This window comes from Hypanus sabinus, chromosome 14, assembly GCF_030144855.1.
Source record: "Hypanus sabinus isolate sHypSab1 chromosome 14, sHypSab1.hap1, whole genome shotgun sequence".
In the NCBI taxonomy this organism is placed as follows: domain Eukaryota; kingdom Metazoa; phylum Chordata; class Chondrichthyes; order Myliobatiformes; family Dasyatidae; genus Hypanus; species Hypanus sabinus.
Window position 1 is genome coordinate 104,451,768 of NC_082719.1, and position 18,405 is coordinate 104,470,172.

At 47.2% G+C, this 18,405-nt stretch overlaps 1 protein-coding gene and 1 long non-coding RNA gene across 4 annotated transcripts in view; one reads left to right on the forward strand and one right to left on the reverse strand.

Moving 5' to 3' along the window:
• Positions 1-2,635: 2,635 nt before the first annotated feature.
• On the reverse strand, positions 2,636-14,176 carry LOC132405044 (uncharacterized). Of its 2 annotated transcripts, none has more exons than XR_009515740.1 (3): positions 13,158-14,176; positions 6,308-6,762; positions 2,636-4,008 (listed from the first exon to the last, which is right to left on the reverse strand). It is a non-coding gene; the product is annotated as an uncharacterized LOC132405044 (long non-coding RNA). The 2 variants fall into 2 exon arrangements; XR_009515739.1 differs by having other exon boundaries at positions 13,139-14,176.
• A 291-nt stretch (positions 14,177-14,467) lies between these two features.
• smad7 (SMAD family member 7) overlaps positions 14,468-18,405 on the forward strand; it is a 50,414-nt gene continuing 46,476 nt past the window's right edge. Inside the window, exons 1-2 of one of the 2 annotated variants that reach the window (XM_059989752.1) lie at positions 14,468-15,710; positions 16,829-16,882. In XM_059989752.1, the coding sequence (XP_059845735.1) occupies positions 15,098-15,710; positions 16,829-16,882 (667 nt within the window). In that variant the 5' untranslated portion in view covers positions 14,468-15,097. The remainder of the gene's footprint in view (positions 15,711-16,828; positions 16,883-18,405) is intronic. The other variant, XM_059989751.1, reaches the window with a different exon arrangement.

Consider the following 18,405-nt stretch of genomic DNA (forward strand, 5'->3'; position numbering starts at 1 on the left):
GTCCTCACAGTCCCCCAACCTAAACATCATCGAGAATCTGTGGATAGACCTCAAAAGAGCAGTGCATGCAAGACGTCCCAAGAATCTCACAGAACTAGAAGCCTTTTGCAAGGAAGAATGGGCGAAAATCCCCCAAACAAGAATTGAAAGACTCATAGCTGGCTACAGAAAACATTTACAAGCTGTGATACATGCCAAAGGGGGTGTTACTAAGGACTGACCATGCAGGGTGCCCCAACTTTTGCTTCGGGCCCTTTTCCTTTTTGTTATTTGAAACTGTAAAAGATGGAAATAAAAAAGTAATCTTGCTTAAAATATTAAAAGAAATGTGTCATCTTTAACTTTATGCCTTTTGGAAATCAGTTCCTCTTTTACTCGCTTAGCTATTCACAGTAACAACAATTTTGACCAGGGGTGCCCAAACTTTTGCATGCCACTATATATGTGTAAAATAGTTAAATTAAATAAGCAGTGCAATAGAAAAAGAAGTAAGAAAAATAGTGAGGTAGTATTCATGGGTTCAATGTCCATTCAGAAATCTGATGGTGGAGAGGAAGAAGCTGTTCCTGAATTGTTGAGTGTTTGCCTTAACGGAGCCCGTCCAGATTGCCTGTGGGCATGCAAGTGTGATGAACAAAATAGCACATTCTACTCCATGTAAATGCATACTTAATCCAAACATAATTCTGACTGCAGTGAAGAATTCCAATGGTCCAGCTCTCAAACCATTCACACATACTGGCACTAAATTCCTGACGTGTGAAGGAAGAACATTCAGGCATAATGTAAGAGCATACAGCCCAGTACAGGCATTTTGGCCCACGATGACAGCAAGCATGTAAAACTGAGGCTTCATTTGGAGTATCTGAACAATTTTGGGCTCCTTATCTACAAAAGAATGTGCTGACACATGAGTTTCACGAAAATGATTCCGGGATTAAAAGAGTTCACTTGAGGAGCGTCTGATGGCTGTGGGCCTGTACTCACTGGAATTCAGAAGTATGAGGGGTGACCTCATTGAAACCTATCGAATGTTGCAAGGCCTTGATAGAGTGGATGTGGAGAGGATGTTTCCTGTGGTGGGAGAGTCTAAGGCCAGAGGACACAGCCTCAGAATAGAGGGGTGTGCTTTTACAATGGAGCTGAGGAGTAATTTCTTTAGCCAGAGAGTGATGACTCTGTGGAATTCATTGCCACAGTCTTTGGGTATATTTAAGGCAGAGGTTGATAGACTCTTGATTAATCAGGGGCACGAAAGGATACGGGGAGAGGCAGGAGATTAGGGCTGAGATGAAAATTGGATCAGTCATGATGAAATGCCAGAACAGACTCAATGGGCCAAATGGCCTAATTCTGCTCCTATATCTTATGGTCTTATGTTGTGCCAACCCTTTAATCTACTCTAAGATCAATCTAATCCTTCCCTCCTATATGGCCCTCCATTTTTCTGTCATCCATGTGCCTATCTAACGGTCTCTTAAAAGTTCCTAATGTATCTGCCTCTACCACCAGCCCTGGCGGGACGTTCCATGCACTGACCATGTGTTAGATATGCATTCTTTAATTTAAAAAAAAATTAATACACAACAATTGAAGTAAACACTGCCATTCACTTCAAAACATTAGCGCAGTGCAATCCACTATTTGGATCTTTGCTCTCAGGGAGGGAAAGACTGGAACACAAGAGATTCTGCAGATGCTGGAAATTCAGAGCAACCCACACACACAATGCTGGAGGAACTCAGCAGGTCAGGCAGCATCATTGGAAATAAGGAAACAACGTTTCAGGCCAAGACCCTGCATCGGGACTGATGAAGGGTCTTGGCCTGAAATTTCACTTACTGCCAGTTATGTTGCTGGTGTTGAGGGCAGCAATATCTCTGGTGGTGTTCAGAGCTTCGTTCATTGTGCCAGTAGCTTCTTCTTGGTTTTCACGACTGTCAGCCATGCGAGCCCCGGGTAGAGACTCAGGAATACCATCACACTCAGATGTAGAAGGATTCTTCATTGCTGTTTCCATAACAATTTTGTTTGACCAGCCAGGGTTGCTAGTCCTAAGCTGAACCTCCGAACTGGGGGGTGAACCACTCTTGGTCTGGCCTCTGCCCTTTGACCTGTTTGGCATGGGTGACCCTACCAAGAGCCAAAGAATAAAGCTCTGACTCCAAACAACATAGCTCTCTGGGTCTTTGAGGCACGCAAGCCTCCAAACCCAACGACAAGGAGGCCTGAAGCGTCAGCTGTTCATTAATTTCCATTTGAATATACTTCTGTTCTAGTTTCATGACATATATGAGTGGTAATAAACCTGATTCTGACCATTCTAAGTGACTTGTCTCTATGGGTCATTTGAGATCCATCCTCCTGATTCAGCAGGTAAACTTGCAAACCCAGTTTCCCACGAGCATTCAGTCCCTCTTACTAGAGTGAATTGTAAAACCCAGTTTCCCACGAGCATTCAGTCCCTCTTACTAGAGTGAATTGTAAACCCAGTTTCCCACGAGCATTCAGTCCCTCTTACTAGAGTGAATTGTAAAACCCAGTTTCCCACGAGCATTCAGTCCCTCTTACTAGAGTGAATTGTAAAACCCAGTTTCCCACGAGCATTCAGTCCCTCTTACTAGAGTGAATTGTAAAACCCAGTTTCCCACGAGCATTCAGTCCCTCTTACTAGAGTGAATTGTAAAACCCAGTTTCCCACGAGCATTCAGTCCCTCTTACTAGAGTGTATTGCAAACCCAGTTTCCCACGAGCATTCAGTCCCTCTTACTAGAGTGAATTGTAAACCCAGTTTCCCACGAGCATTCAGTCCCTCTTACTAGAGTGTATTGTAAACCCAGTTTCCCACGAGCATTCAGTCCCTCTTACTAGAGTGAATTGCAGTAAACCCAGTTTCCCACGAGCATTCAGTCCCTCTTACTAGAGTGAATTGTAAAACCAGTTTCCCACGAGCATTCAGTCCCTCTTACTAGAGTGAATTGTAAAACCCAGTTTCCCACGAGCATTCAGTCCCTCTTACTAGAGTGTATTGTAAACCCAGTTTCCCACGAACATTCAGTCCCTCTTACTAGAGTGAATTGTAAAACCCAGTTTCCCACGAGCATTCAGTCCCTCTTACTAGAGTGTATTGCAGTAAACACGGGACTTCATGGTCAACATACACCTGACATTTGGGATAAAATATTATCAGTAGAAACATTAGCTCAGGTAAAAAGTCATCAGCTTGAAAGATTAACTCTTTCTCTCTGCAGATGACCTTATAGAAGTCTATATGTTTATGAAACCCTCTGGTAGAGTAGATAATTGGTGGCTTTTTCATGGGGTGGGGAGTACATAACTAGAGGACACAGTTTTAAGATGAGTCATAGAGTCTTAGAACACTACAGCTGAGAAACAGGCCATTTGGCCCATCTAGCCCATGCCGAACTGTTATTCTGCCATGTCTCATGCACCCACCATAGCCATCTGTACTCTTCCCATTCACGAACTCATCCTGACTTCCCTTAAAACATTGAAATCGAACCTGCATCCACCACTTCCGCTGACAGCTCATCCCACACTCTCACCACCCTCTGAGAGAAGAAGTCCCCCCTTAGGTTCCACTTAAATATTTCACCTTTCACTCTTAACCTAAGGTCCCTTGTTCTATCCTCACCCAACCTGCGTGGAAAAAGCCTGCTTGCATTTACTCTGCCTATATCCCTCATTATTTTGTATACCTCGATCAAAAGTCCCCCATTCTCGTACGTAACAGGGAATAAACTACTTACCTATTCAATCTCAACCTATAACTCAGGTTATTGGACCTTACAGAGGTTCAGAAAATGATGAAGGGAGGATGGGGGTATCTATAACAGTTTAAGGGGAGTTGTACAGTCACAGGGCACGACAGCAGAGAAACAGGCTCTTTGGTTCAGACTCTTACCCAAAGGAGCTGTGAGGGGCAGGTTTTTTCACAGAAGGTGATGGGAGCACCTCCATTCAGTCCACCACAACAGTTGGGATTTCCTAGAAAAATAAAAACACAATTTGCTGGCAGAACTCAGCAGGCGAGACAGCATCTATGGGAGGAGGTAGTGACAACGTTTCGGGCCAAAACCCTTCATGGAATGGTTGAGGGGGGATAAGAAGTGGGGGGAGGGATAAAGCAGAGAGCTGGGAAGTGATAGGCTGGAGGGAAATGGGCTAAGGGGAAGGTGGAGAATTATGGGAAATAAAAGAGAAAGAAAGGTAGAGCTGGGGGGAGATTATAGTGAGGGGGGAAAAAAGAGAAAGAGAACCAGAGTAAAATAATAGATAGGGATGGGGGTAAGGGGGGGCAGGGGTATCAACGGAGGTCAGTGAGTTGGATGTTCATGCCGGCAGGTAGGAGGCTACCTAGGCGGGAGATAAGGTATTGCTCCATCGACCTGCGTGTGGCCTCATCTTGACGGTAGAGGAGGCCATGGACAGACATGTCGGAGTGGGAGTGGTCTGTGGAATTGAAGTGTGTGGCCACAGGGAGATCCCGCCACTGCTGGAGGACTGAGCGCCGGTGTTCGGCGAAACGGTCTCCCAGTCTGCGGCGGGTCTCCCCAATGTATAAATGGCCACATCGGGAGCACCTACAGTATATCACCCCAGTTGACTCACAGGTGAAGTGGTGCCTCACTTGAAAGGACTGTCTGGGGTCTGGGATGGTGGTGAGGGAAGAAGTGTGGGGGTAGGTGTAGCACTTCTTCCGTTTGCAGGGATGAGTGCCCGGAGGGAGGTCGGTGGGGAGGGATGGGGGGATGAATGGACAAGGGAGTCGCGTAGGGAGCGATCCCTGCGGAAAGCCAAGAGTGGGGGGAGGGGAAGATGTGGCTGGTGGTGGGATCACGTAGGAGGTGGCCCGACGTTACGGTGGATTATACGTGGGATCTGTAGGCTGGTAGGATGATAGGTGAGGACCAGGGGACTCTATCCCTGGTGGGCTGGCGGAGGGATAGGGTGAGGGCAGAGGTGTGTGAAATACAGGAGACGCGATGGAGGGCAGAGTTGATAGTGGACGAAGGGAAGCCCCTTTCTTTAAAAAAGGAAGACATCTCCTTTGTCCTAGAATGAAAGGCCTCATCCTGAGAGCAGATGCGGCGGAGACGGAGGAATTGAGAGAAAGGGATAGCATTTTTACAGGAGACAGGATGGGAGGAGGAATACTCTAGGTAGCTGTGGGAGTTAGTAGGTTTGTAGTAGACGTCAGTGGATAGGCTGTCTCCAGAGATAGAAACAGAAAGATCTAGAAAGGGGAGGGAGGTGTCAGAAATAGACCAGGTGAATTTGAGGGTGGGGTGAAAGTTGGAGGTGAAGTTAATGAAGTCGACGAGCTCAGCATGTGTGCAGGAAGCAGCAACGATGCAGTCGTCGATATAACATAAGAAAAGAGGAACTTGGAATATAGATTGCTCCACATGGTCAACAAAAAGGCAGGCATAGCTAGGACCCATGCCGGTGCCCATGGCTACACCTTTAGTTTGGAGGAAGTGGGAGGAGCCAAAGGAGAAATTGTTAAGGGTGAGGACTAATTCCGCGAGGCAGAGAAGAGTGGTGGTAGAGGGTGACTGGCTGGGTCTGGAATCCAGGAAGAAACGGAGAGCTTGGAGACCTTCCTGGTGGGGGATAGAGGTATATAGGGACTGGATGTCCATGGTGAAAATGAGGCGGTGGGGGCCAGGGAACTTGAAATCTGTGAAGAGATGTAAAGCATGGGAAGTATCACGGACATAGGTGGGAAGGGATTGAACAAGGGGAGATAAAATAGTGTCGAGATAGGCAGAAATGAGCTCAGTGGGGCAGGAGCAAGCTGAGACAATGGGTCTGCCTGGATGGGCAGGTTTGTGAATCTTAGGTAGGAGGTAGAAACAGGAAGTGTGGGAACTATAAGTTTGGTGGCCGTGGATGGGAGATCTCCTGAGCTGATGAGATGGGAAATGGTTTGGGAGACAATGGACTGGTGCTTCCTAGTGGGGTCATGGTCCAGGGGTAGATAAGAGGAGGCGTCAGCGAGTTGTCGTTGTGCCTCTGCTATGTACAGGTCGGTGCGCCAGATGATAACAGCACCCCCTGCTTATCAGTGGGTTTGATGGTAAGGTTGGGATTGTTGCAGAGGGAATGGAGAGCAGAGTGTTCAGAGGGGGTAAGGTTGGAATTGGAGCAAGGGGTGGTGAAGTCGAGACGGTTAATGTCCCGACGGCAATTAGAGATGAACAGATCCTGGGCGGGGAGTCCATGAGGAGGAGGAGGGTGGGGGGGGGGGAGGTGGTTAAAGAAAAAAACAGTAAAAAATTACCAGAAGGAGAAATCGATATTCATGCCATCAGGTTGAAGGCTGTCGATCTGTCACTCCTCCACCCTGACAGTGGCCTCGTGGAGTGACAGATCGGAGTGGGAATGATGGACTGGGCGGATGAGATCAAAAGGCCAGAAAGGCGGTTCTACAATTCTCCGTTTCCAGGCATGGAGGAAGTCACAGTCATCCACTGCACTAAGGAAGACCCCAGTTGTGACGACTATTCGTAACGCTGGACCCAGACATCGGAGGCGAAGAGTGTGGAACTGTCCCAGTGATACACATTTCCCACTTTGAAAAGTGTTTCCATCCAAGCTTCCATTGTTGTTGGATATGACAGACAACAAGGATTATTATCATTTGTTTTCTCTTGCCTTTGCACAGTTTGCCTTCTTGTCCGTCTGTGCGTGGTTTTTCTTTGATTCTATCGCATTTCTTTGTTCTACAGTGAATGCCTGCAAGAAAATAAATTTCAGGGTGGTATATGGTGACATCCACATACTTTGATAATAAATTGACTTTGAACTTTGAAAACACAACCTGCCTTACTTGGAATGCCACAGTTAGTTAAACATTGTACTGACATTCACAGTTTTTTTTCCTAGATCCATCACATGGGCAGTCCTTGTGCCAAATGACCTTTAAAGGGAGCTAAAAATGTGATTTATTTGAAAATAATTGCATAAACTGAATTATTCCATGAAGTAAATGCTTTCTGGGCTGTTTCACAGCTGTGGATACTTTACAGGGAGGTCGGTGAAACTTATTTATTTAGAGATACAGCAAGGAACAGCCTCTTCTAGCCCTTCGAGCAGTTGTGCCCAGCAACCCCAGATGTAACCCGAGCCTAATCACTGCATGATCTACAATGATCAGTTAACCTACTAACCGGTATGCAATTGGTCTGTGGGAGAAAATCGGAGCACCCGAGGGAAACACACACATTCCACAAGGAAGATGTGCAAATACCCGACAGATGATGTCAGAAATGAACTCTGAACTCTAATGCCTCAAGCTGCAATAGCATCAGGCTAACCACAGTGCCCTTACCATATCTTGTGGGTTCCTTTCTGAGTTAATTCTCTTCCCCACACAGGTAGCCATGTCCCTGCCACAGTGTAATTGTGTTAATCAAGTGACTGTGTGGGAATGGTGTAATGCAGAGATTCCCCCACCTCTCGGTAAGGGTCCATGGTGTAATGCAGAGGTTCCCCCACCTCTCGGTAAGGGTCCATGGTGTAATGCAGACATTCCCCATCTCTCGGTAAGGGTCCATGGTGTAATGCAGAGATCCCCCACCTCTCGGTAAGGGTCCATGGTGTAATGCAGAGATCCCCCACCTCTCGGTAAGGGTCCATGGTGTAATGCAGAGATTCCCCCACCTCTCGGTAAGGGTCCATGGTGTAATGCAGAGGTTCCCCCACCTCTCGGTAAGGGTCCATGGTGTAATGCAGAGATTCCCCTCCACTCGGTAAGGGTCCATGGTGTAATGCAGAGATCCCCCACCTCTCGGTAAGGGTCCATGGTGTAATGCAGAGGTTCCCCCACCTCTCGGTAAGGGTCCATGGTGTAATGCAGAGATTCCCCCACCTCTCGGTAAGGGTCCATGGTGTAATGCAGAGGTTCCCCCACCTCTCGGTAAGGGTCCATGGTGTAATGCAGAGATTCCCCACCTCTCGGTAAGGGTCCATGGTGTAATGCAGAGGTTCCCTCACCTCTCGGTAAGGGTCCATGGTGTAATGCAGAGATCCCCCATCTCTCGGTAAGGGTCCATGGTGTAATGCAGAGATCCCCCACCTCTCGGTAAGGGTCCATGGTGTAATGCAGAGATCCCCCATCTCTCGGTAAGGGTCCATGGTGTAATGCAGAGATCCCCCACCTCTCGGTAATGGTCCATGGTGTAATGCAGAGATTCCCCTCCTCTCGGTAAGGGTCCATGGTGTAATGCAGAGGTTCCCCCACCTCTCGGTAAGGGTCCATGGTGTAATGCAGAGCTCCCCAACCTCTCGGTAAGGGTCCATGGTGTAATGCAGAGATTCCCCACCTCTCGGTAAGGGTCCATGGTGTAATGCAGAGATCCCCCACCTCTCGGTAAGGGTCCATGGTGTAATGCAGAGATTCCCCACCTCTCGGTAAGGGTCCATGGTGTAATGCAGAGATTCCCCCACCTCTCGGTAAGGGTCCATGGTGTAATGCAGAGATTCCCCACCTCTCGGTAAGGGTCCATGGTGTAATGCAGAGATTCCCCACCTCTCGGTAAGGGTCCATGGTGTAATGCAGAGATCCCCCACCTCTCGGTAAGGGTCCATGGTGTAATGCAGAGATTCCCCACCTCTCGGTAAGGGTCCATGGTGTAATGCAGAGATTCCCCACCTCTCGGTAAGGGTCCATGGTGTAATGCAGAGATTCCCCACCTCTCGGTAAGGGTCCATGGTGTAATGGATCATTTTTCCCTCACCAGCTCCACAACCCTTAGATCAACCGCAGTCCATTGACCCTGGAGACGTGCATTCGCCTCCATATGAAGCGGTTGTCGGGGCTTACAGCGGGATGTTGACAGGATGGGCAGATGGAGCTTAATCTGGTTAAAATGGAGTTCAGTCGTATCAGAAGATCTGTCCTGGGACCAGGATGTAAGTGCCATTGCACAGAGAGCACAGCAATGATTCTACTGTTTGAGGTTTGCACGGATTTGTCATGTTGTCCAAAACTTCTATAGCTGCACAGCAGAGAGAATCCTGATTGGTTTCATCACAGCAATGGCCAGGAATGGACAGTCTATAGAGTCTGCTGGATACAGCCCGGTCCATCGTGGGAAAAGCCCTCCCCACCCTCTACACAGAGCCCTCTTACAGGAAAGCAATATCCATCATCAGGGACCCCCACCATCCAAGCAAGCTTCCTTCTTGCTGCTGCCATTGGGAAGGAGGTACAGAAGCCGTAGAGCCTACATCATCAGGTTCATGAACAGTTATTACCCTTCAACCATCAGCTTCCTGGACCTGCGTGGATAACTTCACTCACGTCAACACAACTGATTCCACAACTTCTGGACTTAATTTCAAGGTCTCTATTGCTCACGTTCTCAGTACTATCTATCTATCTATCTATCTATCTATCTATCTATCTATCTATTTATTTATTTATTTATTTATTTGTTTGTTTATTAATTATTTGCACACACTGTCTTCTTTCGTACATTGGTCGTTGACAGTCGTTGTGTGTATGTTACAAGAGAACTATGGATGGAGGTGAACCCAGGTACTGAGTAAGGTCCAGAATTGACTCAGACCAAATAACCAAGACGACACAAATGAAGCCCAAAGGCACAATCACAAACAGTAGTGCTAGAAATGGAGCTGCTACCATTGAGCACCCAGTGCTCAGCACAACACATCTTCCATGAACAAATGTGCAGGCAATAACTGGCAGTCAGAGTTTTAAAGAGACAATGACAGCTAACCGTACTCTGGGGAATTGGAGACCAGAACCTGGCTGCCTGCCGCTGTTCTGTTGGGACCACGGCAGTATAATTATTCAGCGATTCTATTGTACTTCTCTGTTCTACTGTAATTGATTGCAGGAAAATGAATGCCAGGGTAGAATATGGTAACATATACATACTTTGGTAATAAATTTACTTTGAGCTTTGGAAGATTGAAATTAAAGGTAGAATATAGGGTTAATGGCAGGATTCTTAGCAGTGTGGATGAACAGAGTGGCTCCAGGTTCATTGATCCATCAGACTTGCCATGAAGGTTGATAGGATGGTCAAGAAGGCCTTCATTAGTTAGGTTGAGATTATGCGGGCAGTGAAGTAACGTTGCAGCTCTATAAAAGCCTGGTTATACCACACTTGGAATATTGTGTTCAGTTCTGGTCACCACATTGTTGTTGTGGAAACCTTAGAGAGGGTGCAGAGGAGATTCACCAGGATGCTGCCTGGATTAGAGAGGGTGCAGAGGAGATTCACCAGGATGCTGCCTGGATTAGAGAGGGTGCAGAGGAGATTTACCAGGATGCTGCCTGGGTTAGAGAGGGTTCAGAGGAGATTTACCAGGATGCTGTCTGGATTAGAGAGGGTGCAGAGGAGATTTACCAGGATGCTGCCTGGATTAGAGAGGGTTCAGAGGAGATTTACCAGGATGCTGTCTGGATTAGAGAGGGTGCAGAGGAGATTTACCAACGTGCTGTCTGGATTAGAGAGGGTGCAGAGGAGATTTACCAGCGTGCTGTCTGGATTAGAGAGGGTGCAGAGGAGATTTACCAGGATTCTGCCTGGATTAGAGAGGGTGCAGAGGAGATTGACCAGGGTGCTGTCTGGATTAGAGAGGGTGCAGAGGAGATTTACCAGTGTGCTGTCTGGATTAGAGAGGGTGCAGAGGAGATTTACCAGTGTGCTGTCTGGATTAGAGAGGGTGCAGAGGAGATTTACCAGTGTGCTGTCTGGATTAGAGAGGGTGCAGAGGAGATTTACCAGTGTGCTGTCTGGATTAGAGAGCACACCTTATGAGCTACAGGTTGAGGCAGCTAGAGTTTTTCTCTCTAGAGTGAAGGCAGATGAGAGATGAATTTTACACATTGATTGCTTGTCAGTCTTTATTTGTGTGTAGTTTTTCTCTGATTCTATTGTATTACTTCTTTTCCACTGTGAATTTCTGCAGGAAAATGAATCTCATGGTTGAATATGGTGACATATATGTACTTTGATAATACATTTATTTTGAAACTTGATAGATGTGTACAAGAAGAAGAAAGACAAATATAGAGTTGGTGACTTTTTCTGTACACCCTGACCCTTTCTCCCCAGGGTGAAAAGGTCAAAGACAAGGCATGATTTTAAGATAATTGATGGACAGTATGGAGGGAAGAGATGTCAGAGGCAGGGTTATTTTAGACAGAGAATGGTGGGTGTGTAGAGCCCAACGCCAGAAGTGGCGGCAGAGGCAGATACATTGGGGGCATTTAAGAAACTCTTGGACAGGCACATGGATGGTAGAAAAATGGAGGGCTATGAGAGAGGGAAGGTTTAGGTTGATCTTAGAGTAGATCAAAAAGTTAGCCCAACATTGTGGGCCGAAGGGCCTATACTGTGCTGTAGTGTTCTATGTTTGATTCTGTTCTTCAAAGGAAGTAACATGTGTTCCTGTGTTATCACATTTCAAGTTCAAGTTCAGTTACGTTTACTGTCATTCGACCGTACACAGGTATACAGCTAAACAGGGCATCGTTCCTCTGGACCAAGGTGCAAAGCACAGACCATACAACTCACATACAGCAGTAATGTTACCACAAATAACAAGATGCATTTACAACACAAATTAAAAAGTAAACAGGGCATTGCTACTGGTGCTTCATGTGTGCTGAGGCCTGGGTGTTGGCAGGCAGTTCAGTAGTCTCATGGCCTGGGGTAAGAAGCTGTTTCCCATCCTAACAGTACTTGTCCTAATGCTTCGGTACCTCCTGCCTGAAGGTGGGGGGGGGGGGTGGTGGTGGGAAGGGGGTTAAAGAAATTGCTAGATGGATGAGGGGGCTCATTGACCATGCGTATGCAGTGCTCCTGATAAATATCTCGGATTTATCATCTCAGCAGTTCTTGCAATCCTTTGTAGGGCCTTGAATTTTTAAATTAAGACCATAAGTCACAGGAGCAGAATTAGGCCATTTGGCCCATCGAGGCTGCTCTGCTATTTCATCATGGCTGATCCATTTCATTCTCCTGCCTCCTCCGCATAAGCTTTCACACCCTGATTAATCAAGAATCTATGAATCTCCTCCTTAAATGCACCCTATGACCTGGCCTCCAAGCCACCTGTGGTGGCACATTCATTACCGTCTGGCTAAAGAAATCTCTCCTCATCTCCGTCTTAAATGGGCATCCCTCTATTTTGAGGCAATGCTTTCTGGCACTAGATTCCCTCACTACAGGAAACACTTCGGCCTTTCAACATCCAAGAGGTTTCAATGAGATCCCTCCCCCCCCCATTCTTCTAAATACCCCAAACTGTTCACAAAACTCCAAATGAGGCCTCACCAGTGCCTTATAAAACCTCAATATTACATACTTGCTTTTAAATTCTCATCCTCTCAGAATAAATGTTGACACGTCACCGCTGACTCCACCTGCAAGTTAACCTTTAGGGAATCCTGCACTAGGACTCCCAAGTCCCATTTCTCCCAAATGTTCTCTCCATTTAGAAAATAGTCTATGCTTTTATTTCTTCTAGCAAAGTGCGTGACCGTAGACGTCCCGGCACTGTATTCCATCTGCCTCTTCTTTGCCCATTCTCCTGATCTAAATTCTTCAGTAGCCTCACCACTTCCTCGAAACTGCCTGCCCCTCCACTTTTCTTCATATATTCTGCAAATTTTGCAACAAAGCCTTCAACTCCATCATCCAAATCATTGGAATGTAACGTAACAAGAATCGGTCCCAGCACAGACGGCTACGGGACACACAGCAACCCACCGCCATGCCGGTCAGCCAGCGTGGTCAGGTGCTGTGCAATTCCCGAACCAGACGGTGATGCAGCCTTTTTTTTCTGTGAATTATCCACTCGTTACATCTCGGATTAATCCCCAGCTATTGCCTTGTCGCTTTGATCCCAGACAAGCGAGGGTTAGCGTGAGGGATTCTGCAGAGCAACACGCACAAGATGCTGGAGGAACCCAGCCGGCTAGGCAGCATCTATGGAAATGAATAATCAGTCGGCGTCTCGAAAGAAGGGCCTCGACCCTTTGTTCATTTCCATGGATGCTGCCTGGCCTGTTGAGTTCCAGCATTTTGTGCATGTTGCGGGGTTTGGCGCTCCGTCCTGTCCTTCTCCTAACCTTATGGCGATGACGTCACCTGTACTCGCTCCCATGGGTGCTGCCTCGCCTGCTGAGTTCCTCCAGCATTTTGTGTGTGTCAGCTTCATCATGGTCTCGAACCAGCAGTAACATCACCTAGGAATGTTTCCTGTCGTCAGGGACGCAAAACGACACAGCACCTCTGTGAAGCCTCTAAGTTCCTCATGGTCGGGATCCTAGCTGTCTACGTACTCGCACGATTTGGAAAGGAAGCTGTTCCCCCTTACAACAGGCTCCCTCCTCTCCCACACGGCAGGAGCGGCAGAGACCGACCGATACAGTTTGGCACCAGCGGTGTCGCAGGAGTTCCCAGTCAGTCAGCTTTGAATTCAATGTAGGATTTCCTTAGGGACTCCAACTCCGGATTTTCACTCGGGGGTTTAATCCCGAAGCCGTAAGGCAGCGGAGGTCTGAGATCGGAGTTTCCTTTCTCCTCGGTGAGCTGCCAACTCCGACTGATGAACCCCATCTGCCCGAAGCGACTGGTCTGAAGGCGTCAGCCGCCCGCCTTTGCCCCTTCGCCTGTCAGGAGGAACGGTTCCGCTGGGTTTAAGCTAAGCCACACATGAAGGCCAGAAGATGGAATTGGTTGTCAGAGGCTATTTGAAACGCACGCCACTGGGAGCATTTAATAGGTAGCGGGAGCTTGTCCCTATTACCACCCCGGACTATAACAATCTTAAGGAACCTTGTGGGCATATAATCAAAATTAATGTAAAGACCGCAAAGAAACAGATTTAACGTTGACCTAACTATCTAAAATGCACGTATCGACCGTTTCAGAGGATCCGATTCATACCTAATTCACCGTGTCTCTAGACGTAACCTCCGTCCCCACTCCACACCCCGGCGCCGTTACCTGGTTCCGTGCTGTGCACAGGATTCCAGAGAAGGTTCAAGAGTATTTAATCTCATTTCCAGCACACAAATGTAAAATAGTTGTTACTCCGGATCCGATGCAGCACCAATAAAACATAATTAACACAATAATAAAATCATACATATAAATATACAAAATAGTTTATACACACCGATTGATTGTGTGTCCATAAAGTGACACTGGGCACAGGAGTGTCTGTACATAAGGTGACTGACAGGAAATGATAAAGTAGTGGTGGTTGGGGGGTGTGGATGGAGACAAATTTTTTTTAATGTACAAGAAACTAAAGCAAGTTCCACTTTCCAAAATTCCAATGATAGTTTTCCTCCCCCACTATAAATATATTAAATGTTTACATTATTAATAGTAGTTTAATGGTGCGTTGAAGGGGGAACGGTTTAGAAGGTCTGTTAGTAATGTGATCGCTTGTTTGCGTAACAATCACTTTAAACCGGGGGGCCGCGACAAAGTGTCTAGACGCACACGTGACCGACCGCGCCAATGCGCAGCCAAGCCGAGGGCTTGTAAATTTCAAGCCTTGTGTCAGTTTCAGCCGCGAGTCCGGAGCGCTTGGTAAACCCACGGGCTGGAGACGGCGACAACTCTCTTCGTACATCGTGTTTTTTTATGGTTTAAAAAAAGGAAGATTGAGGTAACGAGGAAAGCGGGAGAGAGGGAGTCAAAGCACGTTCAAGTCAAGCTGAAGAGAGAGAGAGAGAGAGAAAGCAGGAACATATTAAAACCCCTGCCTGTGTGTATCTATAAACGCGGAAAGGAAGATCTCCAGTCATTAAAGGAGCCGGATTATAGGGTTGGATTAATCTATCCGAAAGCCAAGGAGGGAACAAGAGAACGCTTGGCTTACATTTCAATGGGTGCATATTCTTGGCTACGTTTTTTCTACTTTGTATCGGTGGGTTACAATGCATGATTGTATCTTTGAGGAGCCGCACTAACCCATCCCCATCCCCCGCTTATATATATATTTAATTCAGTCTTCATCAAACCATTTTCCCCGGGCTCTTATCCTTTCATTTGAAGGAGAGAGGAGGTGGCGTATGCTACAGATCTGTGCGGCTGTTACTGTGTTGCTATCGAGAACAGGCTGGATTCATGTTTTACGGAGATGTCTTTGCTGTATCTGGCTGGATTTTAGCACATTTCTCTCTGGCGGATTTCCATCTCGCATGTTCAGGACGAAACGATCGGGTCTGGTCCGGCGACTTTGGCGAAGCCGCACGTTGGGAGAGGCAGACGGGCAGACGGACAGCGAGGGAGATGCAAACCGCGGAGGAGGAGGAGGGGGAGGCGGCGGCGGTGGATGTTGTGGGGGTAAAGGGTCCAAATACACGAACTCCGACCCCGAATTGAAAACCCTAACTCACTCGCTGCTAAAGAAACTCAAGGAGAAACAATTGGAATTACTGCTTCAAGCGGTAGATAGTAAAGGGGGAGCCCGCACCGGCTGCCTCCTCTTACCCAAGATGATTGAGCCTAAACTCAGCAAACAAACTTACTCCCTACCGGTACTGATATGTAAAGTCTTCCGCTGGCCTGACCTGAGAAACTCTTCGGAATTGAAAAGACTTTATTGTTGTGAATCTTACGGAACCAGCAACCCAGATTCGGTCTGTTGTAATCCACACCACCTTAGCAGGCTCTGTGAATTCGGTAAGCGAAGCCGGCGTTGTTAGACGCTGTTTTTCTTTGGTTTTCACTTTAAAGCAGACATCAATACCGTAATGTTTCGTAAGGTTTTCATCGGTCTCGTTGCCATCACCTGGGCCACCCATGTGAACGGGAGAGTCGTGTATGGGGGGGGGGGGGGGGGAGTTGGTCTTTTCAGTTAATGTTAACTTCAATTTTTAATTAGATAAGCATTAACTAGTCCTTTACAAACTTGTTCCGCTCATTTTGCGTTACCGTAAGAGCGCTGGGTTTTGTGGATCTTATGGTCAGTATAATTTAATAATTTTATATTTGCCTCAATGTATTTTTCAAACGTAACATGGTTGTTTTAAATTATATGCCTTTTCCGACAACGTAGGTTGTCCCAATATTAACATTTAATTCCCGGAGAATCAATTTAAGAGAAAGTTTTGATCCCAAACTGGTTCGGGGTGGGGGGGGGGGGGGGTAGTTAGCGAAAACTTGGATCTGCCTGTGCGCTGATTTAAAACTATCCTAAAACCAGACATTGCTGGGAACTTTTCTTTGTAGAGATGTAAATATGTATGTTTAATATCCATAATTGTTAACTGAGTTAAAAAATGTTAGGAGCGGGCAGAGGTAAAGGACGTGGGTGGGGTAATTCATATCTTTAGTATTTCTTGGAATTGACAGAATATCGAGTATTCTTTAAATTCGCGTTCCTTTTGAGGGCGGAAGTTCAAACTTGCTTTAAATCCTTTGTATCCATCAAGTAGATGAAAGTTTTTTCTCTGTCTAAATAGTTGGGCGACTTGTCGCCGCGGTAAATGGCTGTTTTTTTCCAGTTAGATGGCGCGGTGCGATCCTCACCCAGTGGGAGTGATTCAGTGGTAATTTCCAGAGCAGAAGTGGTTTACGTGAGGCAAGGAAGGGCGATCAGACTCACAAGTTGGATATCAGCGAGACTGGCGCCAGGCTGACTCCTGTTTATGTGACTGTTAACTATCAAGGCGATCGCCGCCTTTGCAGCTCTGCCTCCAGCCCCCAGAGTAGGACAAACAGTTTACGAAAGAATGCCTGACAGTGTTATCTGGAGTTTCTATCGCTTATCACGGCTTTTACCCTTTTTATGTTCCCAGAGTCACCCCCGCCTCCTTATTCCAGACTTCCAATGGACTCAATTAAACAGCCCGGTAAGTCTCGGCTTCCTTATTCATGATGTGTGGTTATTTAAATAGCAAGTGTTCTCCCCAGGCGCAGAAAACATTCTGAAGATGTATATTTGTAGAAAAAACTTGTAATAGTTTCTTTTTTATATATAAAAACCCATTTTATGCAAATGGCGTTTCTGTTGGGTTAAACCCGGGCGAAGGGGGGGGGGGCGATGTTTCCGTAAGAAGCAGAATTTATTTTGACAGAAGTGTATTCACACACAGGTACAGACATCGAGGATTTACAAAACGTACAACAATTTCAAATTAAAACATGACTACTACTGTCTGTAAAGTTCAGTCCGTATAGGCACCGTTCTCGGAACTGTACCTTTCTCCGAGGGCACCCGGGTACAAACGTAAGCCCGGAAGAGGGCAGTTCGGGCCGGGACCCGTGAATGTCCATCTTGGCCAGGATCAGGAGCAAGACCCCTTCCCCTCGGACTCCGAGTGACTCCCCCCACCCCCCACCCCGTACTGGGTGCCCGTGTATCAGGAGCGCCGGGCGTGCAGTATTCAAATGGGGACTGCATATAAAAGTGTTGCACTGACTCCTCCCGGCCATGGAATGGACAGGTGGACGGGAAGTCAGTGAACTGACTTGACGGTGCTGCCTTGTGAAAACAACTTCCACCCCAGATCCTCAATGGCCTCCCGCTCAGAGACTTCCACTAGGGACCTCCTTCCCCTACTCCCACCCCGCAGAATCGATTCAGGTGCTAGTTTGAAAGTGGTTCCCAGGCGGGGTTGTCGGTGTGAACTGGTGGCCAGTAAAGGAGAAATTGTGAACTTTAGCGTAGTCCAGGCGCAAGGGACCATTCACATCCTAACCGTAGAACATCCCTTTGAGGGAGGCATGGTGTGCTCATTCAACCGTCACAGAGCAGGTAAACAGGCCTTTCAGCCCATCTCTCGCTCCTGCCCCTGGATCAGGACATACTAAATGCTGGAGGAACTCAACAGGTCAGACAGCATTTGTGGAGGGGAATTAAACCGTCAATGTTTTGGGCTGAGACCCTTCAGGTTTGGCAATAAAAGGGGAGGATGCCAGAATAGGAAGGTGGGAAGAGGGGAGGGAGAACAAGCTAGAATGTAGTCTTGCATACCCCTCCCACCCATGTATCTAAACTTCTCTTAAATGGTGAAATCGAACCCAGGTGTACTGCATCCTCTGTCAGCTCACTCCACACTCTCTGAGTGAAGGAGTCCCCCCCCCCCCCCCCCCCCGGAAACATTTCACCTTTCACCTTTAACCTGGTAGTGTGAGACCTGAGGCTCCTGTACCTCCTCCTCAATGGCAGCAGCGAGAAGAGAGCGTGGCCTGGGCAGTGGGGGTCCCTGATGATGGGTGCTGCTTTCCTGCGACAGTGCCCTGTGTGGATGTGCTCCATGGTGTTCAGTTATAATGTTATCAGTTGGATGATAAGAAAGAATCTCTGTTAATTAAGTTTCACCTCCGAAGGCAGGGCTTTCACTGTTCTTTGCACTAGTTCACAGCCCTGCTG